The 12,004-nt window shown below is 40.0% G+C and overlaps 1 protein-coding gene across 10 annotated transcripts in view; it reads left to right on the top strand.

The window, feature by feature from the left end:
* FBRSL1 (fibrosin like 1) overlaps positions 1 to 12,004 on the top strand; it is a 690,776-nt gene that overhangs the window by 646,138 nt on the left and 32,634 nt on the right. For all 10 annotated transcript variants that reach the window (XM_067539808.1, XM_067539803.1, XM_067539799.1 and 7 more), the window contains one exon: positions 10,532 to 10,925. In XM_067539808.1, coding sequence (XP_067395909.1) covers positions 10,532 to 10,925 — 394 coding nt within the window. The remainder of the gene's footprint in view (positions 1 to 10,531; positions 10,926 to 12,004) is intronic.

The raw sequence follows: 12,004 nt of genomic DNA on the forward strand, positions 1-12,004 counted from the left end.
AACTTAGCTCCCATTTATGTCCCTTTTCAGGTGAGAGCCATATTACCACATGCATGCATGATTCTTATTGGCTCATCCCTTCCAGCAAGCCCCCTGTGCTCCATCTATCATCCTTCATTAGGAAAGCTATTGGCAGCTAATTAAGTGGTGATGGATCCAAGCCATAAAACTAATCAAAATGAGTTCATAGAGTAACCTTCAGGCTGCGAGCGGCTGGCGGTTGCCAATGAGGAGTGTCAAGTTACTTTTTCTTCCCCGTGTGGACTCTCTTTTGGATCTGTCAAAGCAGATTTGTACAGGAAGCAGAGTGGCGTGGAGAAATTATAACAAATCAGGCTCAATACAAGATGATGAGCAGGTAGAGGGAGTAAGAGAATAGGTTTGTGTGTTTCATCACTATTACCTCTTTTGGCCAAAGGTTCCAGAGAGAAAAGAGAAGCATCAGTGATCTTCCTAGTCAGGGAAAATGGAATGACCTTAACCCTGTACATATTCAGCTGGGTACGGGGAGAATCCTTGAAATCTTGCCCCAGTCTCAGCAAAAAAGAGACTGTTTAAAAGAGTTCTTTTTCTTGGTCAATGAGTGCTCTTTCTCAGACCTTGTCTAACTTGCTTACAGTTGCAGTGGAATGTAGGTACATGTAGCTACACGCTGCAGTGAAAGGTAGGCTGCATCCACACTCACCACGGTGTATAGCGGAGAAAGGCCCCGGCAGTGGGGAGGCAGTGGGGCACTGAGGGGGGCTAAATATAGCATTGTAGACCTGGGAGGCACTGTTGGGCATACCCTTGTAGGGTATATACCTTAGGTTTCAGGTGTGTAGGGCACTCTACACTACTCTGCTCGCCTAAGCAATGCCTCACTATCTACACTGCTGTTTATACCCATGCTATCTGGGCATGCAGTGTCTGTTCTCTACAAGCTGCCGTAAGTGTAGGCCTACCCTCAGACCTGGACATTGCAGGTCTGTCTCAGCTAGCCATTGATTTAACTTCTCTACTCTAGATTGTCTGAAAGATCATTCAGACTTTTGAAGGAGATCTAGCTTTCAGATTTACTTTTAATGAGTCTGTGTGCCTTTGAGATTCTCTCTTTTTTTTAAAAAAAAAAAATCAAAACCTTGGCAAGATTGTTCAGATGAAACAAAATTGTTGTCTTAGCCCAAACAGGATATTATACAACCTGGCAGATCCTTTTCTTGTAGCAATAAGAAAAGGATTTGTCATTTAACCTCTTGAAATTAAACCAGTGTGAACTTCAATAGCTCAGTCTTATCAGGGCTTTGGTAGAATAACAAATTGGAAAAAAGTGTAATCATTTCTCCAATGTGACCTTGGCAAATCTGCATTCTTCTGTGATATGAGACAGATTAGGTGACCCTAGACAGATGTCTGTTTATTTTAAAAATAATAATGTATATACAAGATACATATGTATATGAACTGTATATTAAAATATACAATTTAGAGAACTGAGGCCTGAAAGGAGTTCTATAGAACAAGCTCCTCTATTATGCTGAACAGTAATTGCACTTGGAGGTTTGAGCTATTGATCTATTGGTGGAGGTTCAATTTCAGTGTAAAGACCTGTGTTCGTGATTTAATTGGAGTGATTAATAACTCACTCACAGGGCCAGATGGGAATCAATATGGATTTCAAACAGCAAAACTAGTACGTTTTCCCCTCTAAGATAGCAGCTGATAGTTTGTTATTTGCACTTGCTAGACTAATTAAAATTACGAGAATTCTTGATATACAGCAGAGTTTTGTCTTTTTTAAAAGCTTCAGTTTATTGAGTTGAATATTTGTGTTTGCTTGGGTTTGAGGTGAATGTGTTTGCTTGGGCTTTTTGATAGTCTTAATAACCTATGTATTTTGTTTCTTGTCTACCACTTCAAATTAAGATTATGCCTACAGTGCAATACACACTGCAAAAAAACCTTACCTAGTAAACACAAGATGCTTGTGTATTGTTTTATGGCCAGGGCAGAAGAATGTATCTTACATCATTGCTTTTCAACCAGCCGACATCCGCTTAAGGAGCAGGACTGAAGGTATTTAACCCTGCAGTGTTTGATCCAGCGTTATAGTCCTGGATTAAAAGACAGCATGAAACTTCCAATCTCATTACAACCCCAGCATTCGCAGTAAGTGCCTGGGCTGCAAATCCAGTTTCAGCTTTGCATTGAATTGGTGCCAAAAGCAACTTTACTATGAAAATGCAGTGTGACTTATTTTTCTGAGGATTTGTATGGTGTTCCTTGTTGTTTATATCCTGGCCCCAGTTCTTACATTTGATGCCCGTTTCCAGTCGGCTTTTGCAGCTCTGGAGAGTCGTCATGCATGCTTGCAGCTAACACGCTTGGATATAGCAATGCAAGCCTGAAATCTCCAGGAATAAAACACCCCATTAAAGAACCATAAAGCAGCAAATCAGCATCAAGTCCATAGATCTTAATGCTGTTAGGCACCATTTCTGAAAAGAAAAAAAAATCTCCTTTATGCTGGAAGTTTTTCCCAACCAAGGGTCAAAATCCACACAGCTGGTTAGGAAGCGAAAATATCAAGCAGAAAATGGTTTGGTTTTATATAAATATTTCTCAAGAAAATCTTTCACATAGCAATCTAATAATGGTAATGGAGTAAATTCAGCATGCCAGGCATAATTCTTCATTGTTTAAAGGGTGAAGCCTATAAGGAAATTAGACTAGATTGCAGTGCATATGATGTTCACTATTTCCTAAATCACTTTGCTAAGGTAGTACTTCAGTGCTGGTAATGCAGTGACTATATAGGCAAGTAAAACTGCCATTATGCTCCTCAGGAAGGTGATCTATCCAGTTTTGAATAGGAGGAGGGTGGACTCTCTTAAAATGCAGTCCTGCTATGAAAATGTTGGAGAATTGCTACCCTCTTACTCATGGGTCGTCAGCTTTGTGTTAAGACTTTGAGATGCTTTCCTTATCATACCATACTGCAAATGACTTTAAATGATTTTGCTTGGGTGCTTCAGAAAAAAACTATACGCTTGGAAGTTAATTCGGAGGACTGAGCAGACGGTTTTTTGCCAGTGTTGCTTTCTTCCAGTTTGAGCAGCTGAAGGCTTGTTACAGCCCCAGCATACAGCAATCTAGCAGGTTAAATGACTTGGGCAACACAGTTTATTAAAACTGGCAAGTGTTCGCTCCAGTTCTTTTCCTGATAGTCAAGGCTGTCTGCAAGAGTAATTGATAGTGGCAGCTGTTCTGAGGGTGTTTTAGATTGTTGCAAGACGATTTGACTTGACAGACAGCTCTGTACAAATTAACTGAGTGATGGGGCTGAATCCAAACTTGATTGCAAAAGGAACTTCCTCTTGAAAGACGGCAGCAAAACTCATTCACCAGAGACGAACTTTGGGAATCCGTGACAACAACAATAAAAAAGCTTCCTCGCTCCTTTTAGTTCCAGTGATGCAAGCTCAAAGCAAGGCCATGGGGATTTGTGCTTACATTTGGCCTTATTTCCCTTATGAGAAAATACTTTAATATTATTATTTGTTGAAAATTCACTGGGTGCCCGTTGTCTTGTGAAGAACATGCACATTGGAAGAACACTTTTTGCATAATGGGGTGGGATAATACCAACTAACTGTGGAGCAGATTGGAGCCACAGTGGAGGTTTAGTCCTTGCATCATTATGGTAACAATCCACATTCTATGGCACCTCCATTGCAGGGATCGGTATTAATGAAGTCATCCTTATGGCCCCATGGAGGTAAAAAACCCAGTTTTTACAGCTGCAGAGTCTGAGGCATAGAGAGGCTGTTCAGGATAATATAGAGAGTGAGGGTATGTCTACACTGATGGCGGCAAAGTCGCCGCCGTCAGATCAATCTTTCTGGATCGATAGAGTGGTTAGTGAAGACTTGCTCAATCGATCCAGAAGTCGATGCTGTAAAACCACCTCCTTAAGTGGCATAGCACTGCATCGACGGGAACGCGGTTCCCGTTGGTGCAGTGCAGTGAAGATGCTGTGCAGAAGGGAAGCACAGCAGTCGACAGGAGTTACGCAAGCTACTCTATGTAGCTTGCGTAACTCCCGTCAACTGCCGCCAAATTGCCAAGTAAGTGTAGACCAGGCCTTAGTCACAAAGCTAATCATACTGCACCCAGATCTCGAGTCGTCATAGCCTTGTGCTTTAACCACAAGATCACCTTTCCTCAGTTAAATTCAGTGATATTATGGAAAGATGAGATGTTATCTCAAGGAGGCATATAGGTTTGTCACAGCATAGGCTTAGTCCATGGGTTATATTTACCCTGTGCACTTTTACCCTCCTCTAAGTCACGTCTCTGTTATTGGCTCATAATCCTTACCTTTATTTCTATATTAAATACACTTTATATTTGTGATACCATTAAGAAAAAAATCTGGTGTTTTTTTTAGACACAAGTTGCAAGTCTTTATTTTCTTACCAACAGAGAGTTACAGGTATTATGTATACGAAGGGCCATTTATGTTGGGCAACTTCTACGCTTTAGCGCTGATAGCCTGAAATATACAGATCAAGCCAGTTAATCCATGGGATGTCTGATATTTTAATTAGTGCTATCTTCATATAGTGGCCTCAGGGGAAAAAATGTAGAAACAAGAGCAAAAGTCAGCTCTTGATAATGAAGTATCACTTACTTCATTCAGTTCTTCTGACCTTCTAAGAAGTTTACCAACATCAGCTATTGTGTTGTGTCCCAATGCCAAAGCAAAATGCTGTGCACCATCACACACTTACAAGTATATATTCTTGCTGATTATGTTACATATACACAATACATAATGCTGCACATATACAAAAGCACTATTTTAAAATAGTGGTCTAGCTTGATTAAATAAGCTCTTCTTTTGGATATTTTTTTGTTCATTCCAGCTGCTGAAAATCTTGTTTTTACTTGACTGATTCCTAATGCTATGGGTTCACAGCTTACCTCTGTGGCTCATCAACTCATTTCAATATATATGTCCCATTAACTCTTGTTGCTATGCTTCCACAGATTGCTTGCTTCAATTACAGTAACCAAGGTTTTTGTATGGTTCAGGATTACTAATAGCTATCATGGGTTAGATCTGTGTTCTACAGGAATGATGGGAGTGGAGTGATAGGTGAGGTGGACAGTTAGATTAAAGTAGGTTGCGGCTGGATTTTTTTTATAAATTGCCATGGGGTGGCGAAGGTTGGAGACTTGTCTCATGTTATCCCACCATCCTTACTTTTTGAACATATAGAAAGCCAGTGCAGAGAGCTAGAGAGCACATCCAAATTACATCAGTTTCTTATTTCAAGAAACAAAGGACAGATGTACAAGCCAGAGTAGATAATTTCCAGTCATACAATATATGTGCTGACAAGTCCCTTTCAATAATAACCTGTGGCCACGAAGAGCAAGGGGCAGGGCAGCCAGTCTGGAAATGTTGTTGCCTTAAGTACTGTTTGTATAACAGCAGCCGCCTGTTTGAGTCCTCAAAGCAGATTTTGAAGGTTTAATCCTTGCACTTGAGCAACATTTAATCAGCTTGAAAGAAAATTCCTGTAACTGAACGGGTTTCATTTGTGCTTGGGACTTTTTGTATTGTATTTAGCCCGTAATGGTGTATATCCACATCTTGGAGGGCAGTGGGGTTGGGTGAGGAGGCTCTATTATTTTTTATTTATTCTCATAACAGATTTTAAATCCAATCAGATTTTATATCAAGTACGTGCAGCAGGTTCATTTAGGCTCAGATAAACCCTTCGGGAATTTATTTTCCACTGCAAAATCAGTTGTGTGTGTGTCTCAGTTGGGTCCCTCTAGGACTTCTTAATCTTAAATCGATAATACTGTATGTACTCAAATTTCCTGAAAGCAATAGCATAAACCCTTGCTACGTTTTTAAAATACTGACATTTTCTTCTTAGCCAAGTTGAATCTGAATAGTGAAGTAGAACGCTGTTGATATTTTGCAACATTGCAAGTACCAGTTATAGATGATCAAGCAAACAAAAGTTACTGAAATGAGATAATTTTTATTGCCTTTGTTAGGCCAGTTTCAATTGTGTCGTCCTCTCTTTTTCTCCATTCACCCAACAAAAACCAAAGTATGTTTAACTGTCTTATTAACAGAGGAAAGCTCTCTTGGTGGAAGAAGTCCCCGTGTGTGGTTAGAAAATAAACAAAGTTGGCATACTGAAAAGGGGTAACATTGTGCATGGTGGAGAATGGCAGATGTGTTCCAGCCTTTACATAGCATGGCTGAAACATGAATCATTGCAAATGTCAGATTTCCTGTGAAAGAAAGAGCTGAACTGACATGCGTTCAGCTTTAATTAAGCTTGAGTAATTGGAGCTGACTATCAAGTCTTAGGCAAATTGGCTCAGCCTGTTATCATTAAGCATGAAAATTAACTACTCTAGGACTTGGTAAAAATAAACACATTTTTGTTGCTAGAATGTTCCAACGTGGTATGGTGAATTCAGGGCTTGTTACAGGAGGATGGGCTTGGTCATGCAGTCTGTATGATCAGAGAGGTCTGGGGAGTGTGACCTCATAGCAGGAAGCCTGAAAGAAGATACAAAAGGCCCAATTCCTGCTGTCCTTCCTCAAAAGAGGAACAATTCCACATGTGAACAGCAGTCATCTCTGATCAAGTGAAGGCAACTTGTGCAGAAGAGGTAAAAATTCCTTACCAAGAGAGTGTGAGGTTGAAGGTCTCAGGTATTTTGCAGAGGAAGGCTCTGAAATTCTGGGTAGTGTTCTGGATGGACAATGAAATCATAAAAGAATAAAAACACAGTTTTCTAATAGAGCTCAGTGTGAAGTTGGAACAAAGCTGATTTAGTCATACTGTGCCACATAAATGTATATGAGGGCTACATGAACACACACATAGATCAAGAATTGAAGGGGGAGTGTTGGCCAGGAATTTTCTTAACAGTAAGTCTATGAAACAAGGTAAATGAATACTTCATTCATTGCAAAGGTAGTGACTGGGACATCTTACTATAAATTTGGGGAGAATTGTGTGTGTGAGTAACTGGGGGGATGCAGGAAGATTTTAGCAGTTGGTAAGTGGGTATTGGTTTGGGGCACCAAATTGATAGAAAAAAGCATTTTTTAAATATATATATTATTGGCTTGAGTGCCTCAGGAAAACAGAGACATTCCTAGAAAAATGGAACATCCGTTCACTCTACGCATAGTGTGTATCCTGTAGAACCAATGTTTGGGGTGTATCCAAGGGATCTTACACTGTAAAGCTAGTGGTTGCTAGTAGCTCTATATATGTCTGGTGGGAAGGGTTCTGCAAGTATCCCTTTCTATATAGATAAATGTGTGTTATAGGTCTAACAAAGACATGACTAAAACTGAGATGTGTGTTGATTTGGGTGACAGTGTCCCATATTCACCTGACTCTGTCCTCCCTGCCAAAGACTATAGGTAAACCCCTGGATCTGAGCAATCCTGGTCTTCAGCAGATCTGGAATTTAAGCTGGGGCCTGGATCCAAATTTCACACTTGCCTGTATCCCAGTAAGCAAGTGAAACAAAAGTATAGACCCAAACACACCCCATATCTGAATATTTGGGCTTGGACCAGTCTCTACTTTCTTCTAATCACCTCTCTCCATGCTTTCAATTTTACTTATGTGCAACTTCCTGCCCTAGTAAATCAAATACATGAAGTGGTTTTATTTCAGCACACTGTACTGCAGCTATGAAAAAATGAAAATAACTGTGATAACCTATGATAGTGAGACCCATCCATCCATATATGATCCTCATTATCATTGCATCTGAATGTATATGGATTTCTCTCTGTCACACACAAACTCACTCACACCAGATCTTTCCTTTCTAAATACTTTGTTTGTACTTGACATAGGTATGACGGGAAGGAGATTCACCTCTCTTCTGGTGCTTTCCTGCTGCAAACAAATTTGTATCCTAGTGTTTTCATTAGATTTTGGATTGTTCTCAGAAAAACACTTCACTGTTGCAATTTGAGAGATATGAGTTGGCACTAAGAATTAGACATGTTACCACAGTGTTCTACAGCTGATTGGTCATTTCAGTCAGCGAGGGGCTATAGGCTTTTGCTTTGAGAAAATTGCAAATGAGATCTAATACTGGAACCACAGGGAATCAATAGTTGTATATAAAACTGGTCACACAGCTGCTTTTAATGCAACACCTCATTGATTTGTTTTGGATCCAATTGATTTTTTGTTTTTACTCGACTTCTTTAACTTTTATGGTGCCAGTGTGTCCTGAATATACACCATTAGTCTACATTGCCTGTAATTACACTGTTTAAAGTTTAACTCTGAATGCGCCTGTTGGATGGAATGAACTAAGAAGATTTCATAGAACCTATGGTCAGGAATAGAATCTGAGTATTTTTTATGGGAAGCCTTTAAATAACTATGGGATCTATAACTGTGAATATGCTTCCTTTGAAAAGCATATTGGGTGGCATCCTAGCCCTGCTGAAGTCAGTGGCAAAACTCCCATTGACTTAAATTTAGCCAGATGGATATATCCCATTGGATATAGATGCATTAATAAAAATCAGTGAACTGTAGATTAATGGAAATTTAATTTTTAGAAGTACAGTCACTTTAAAATCTGTTACCATTATCTTCAAGACAATAAACCAAATCACATCTGAAAAATACAATGAAAGTGATCATGTGTATTTGGGACAGCTGTAGATTGTCTCAAAATGAGGATCAGCTGACAGGGGGTTGAATTACCATTTGATCCACCCAAAGCACTGAAATTTCTTTGGAATTCCCTCTCTTTTCTGCCACTCATGAATAATGCAGTCACAACTCTTCCCAAGCTCATGAAAATAGCCTTTTTATTTCAGTGCCTTTCATGTGTGTTTTTATGAAGGAAACTAGACAGTTGGCCTAGTGTAACAGAGCCACAAGCCGTTTGAGAAATTGGCTTTTATCAAAAGGAGGAGGAAAATAATCTGATATCACCCTGTCATTAGATGTATATTTTATAAATACAAAATGATATGGTATATTACAGGGAGGCAGAGAACTTGATTCAATATTGCCTTCCTCCAATTTTATACCAGTGTAACTCCAGTCACTGGAGCCAGACAGTGATGAATCAGACACAGTGTAGAATAAGTTATGCAGAAATAGCTGCATGTTGTGTGTGGTGTTCTCACACTTTATACATCATGAATATATTTCAACACTATCTAGCCCTTTTGATGAGGTAATTTAATAAGTAATTTAATAAGTGGAATTTGTCCACTTTAGTGTTGTATGTGTAGGTAGGCACCCATGTTCCTTTCTCACATATTTCTCTGTCATATTCTCTCCAACAACTTGCGTGGGCTGAAGATAATAATAAATAAAACCCTAAAATTATTTAGATATAATAAAAACATGTTCAGTAAACTTAATACATATATATATAATGGGGTGCGTGTGTGTCAGAGACGCAAATGAACGATAGACTCAGTCAATGGAAGGCTCCTCTGGTGATGAATTATGGATCATCCATGCACTCAGGGATACATACACAATGTTAAAAGGAAGTTATGCTTAGGAATTGAGTATTCAGCATGTTGCATGTGGTTTCTGTTCTTGTCTTAGGCCTTTTGTTTTATTCCTTGATCTGATTTTTTTTGTTGTTGCTGCTGTTTAATCTCTTCTACTGGCCTGAGCTTCAAACTTCATTGGAAATAATGAAGACTCAGCGTTTTACTGGGCAAAAATTCTGTGAGGAATTTAACACGTTAAACAAAAAACCTCATTTTGATTGGTACCTATAAGCCATTCATTTCCATATTAATTATGATTTTGGCGTATGTTACAGCAGTTAGTATGTTCTTTGATAGCCACAAAACATTTAGGGTGAACAGGGCTGCCCTACTGTGCTCATTGCTGGTTTTTCTAGACTGTTTTGTTCCATCTTCACATGTGAATGTGCATCCAGTGAAGGATGAGGTCAGAGCCATACAAACAATCATTGTGTCAATCTCTCTCTCATAAAAGGCCTTAGTATTCATCTCAGAAAGCATGCTGAGGAGTGTTAAGGCATGTGCTTGTCAGTGATTAGTTATCATGCCCATAGCTATGAATGGCAAGATATACCATGCAGGTTACCTTGAAAGACCATTGATAAAATAACTGAACCAAAACTCTTGTGATCAGATTTATGGCCATGAGATTTATCATCTATTCAGGGAAACTAAATTTGGTGGGAAATGCATTAGCAGTAACCTGAGATGCATTCATGCTGTATATAATAGTGTTCTATAGTTGTAGTAAGGTTATGTTCTTTGCATCAAGTACCCACTAGACAACAGTTTGGTCTTTTGCACGCACTTGAACAAGTGCCATATACTGGGCAGACTGACAGGTCTGTTTGATGATGCTCCCACAAGTTAAATATGACATTTTTTTAATGGGCAAATATTCTGCAATAATATACAGGAAAATAAACAAAGATGCTACAGTATGTCACTTTTCTTCTTCTGTTTTTCTGTAAGGTCCAACCTTGAATGACAAACCTGAAACAAAAGCAGCAACCATCCCAAAGGTTTCAGGGCTAGAGCGCAGCCGGGAACTGAGCACCGACGTGCCCTTTGTGCTGCCTATCCCCAGCCCCCAGCCAGCTGCTGCTGTTGTGACTTCCACTTCTTCTGCGCCCACATCGAGCGCCAGAGCAAGCCCACTGTTGAAGAAGGAGCCAGTGATCTCAGCACCAGCACCGCCAAGGCTCACACCCCAGCCACAGCCTCGGCCGCAGTCACAACCTCAGCCTCGACCACAGTCTCAGCCTCAGCTAATACCTGAGCTTCGGACCCAACCTCAGAGTCACATCCCTCCCCCTCTCAACTACCAAGTGCATCACCAGGTGGCTCACAACGGACTCAATATCAGGTGGGGGAAAGGGGTGTTTGCATAGCTTCTTTGTGTATAACTCAAACTCTACTTCCAGGACACAATTCATTGAAAAGGTATTAAAATCTCTGTAGAATAGGCTATAGATTTTTCCCATTTTCTGGGTAAGGTGCTCTACTTGTGAGAGTCATTGTATTCCTCTAGGCTGACACCACATAGCCATGTATTTCCAGCTGGTTATCAGCTGTATTGCGTAGCTACATGACAGAGATTGTGACCAGAGCTTCCCTAATGAACAAGGGTTGTTATGGCTCTGGTGCAAAACTTTCTAGGTCCAGCTTCCAATGCATTTGCAATTTTTTCTGTCAGAACCGGTCAACAGAGGCCTTAGTAATTGGAAGACAGTTTGAGTTTGAACAAACCCATTTTTTCCCCATGGTGAACTCCAGTTGCAAACCCAAAGTGTTTGGGTTTGCCATGGTCACGTATGTTCATATGACATTGGTGTAGTTTAAGTGGTACAGCAGAACCAGTAGTGAGAATAGGAGCCACTGGAAAAAAAACCAAATTCCATGCCTCGTGACCTTTTCCCAGGGATCACAGTTCAAACTAAGGATGCATCAGTAACAGCAGTCTCAGAGTACAACTCTTCATATAGAGCAAAAAAGATATTGCAATGTAACATGTCCAGCAGAACTGTAAGACTAGCACGAGGCTCAGTTTGTCTTTCAGAATATTTTCATCCTGTAAGTAAAATGCAAAGATTCATATTTCTTGGGTAGAAATAAAATGGGGGTGAGCTTGGAGAGCGAGAGGAGACTGTCCAGTCAAAGTACAGGAATAAACGGGGCCTGGGCAGTCCCTTTGTTGGTATGGAAAACGCACCATCCCCCCGCAAATCAGCCTGTTGAATTAGATTAATTCAGTGAACAGTGTTTGCATCATCTCATAACTTTTTTGGCTGCATAAAGAACAAGATATGGGACTGTCATTTATTACCAGTTCATTTAGCACCTAGCACAGTGGGGCCCCTCCCTGGTTGTGGCCTTTAAGTGCTACCGCAATATAAATGTTTAATAACAGCATCACATTGGCACCGTTCAAACAAACACAAGTAT

Source organism: Emydura macquarii, unplaced genomic scaffold (assembly GCF_026122565.2).
Source record: "Emydura macquarii macquarii isolate MOO-44397 ecotype Brisbane River unplaced genomic scaffold, CSIRO-AGI_Emac_v2 contig_554, whole genome shotgun sequence".
In the NCBI taxonomy this organism is placed as follows: Eukaryota; Metazoa; Chordata; order Testudines; family Chelidae; genus Emydura; species Emydura macquarii.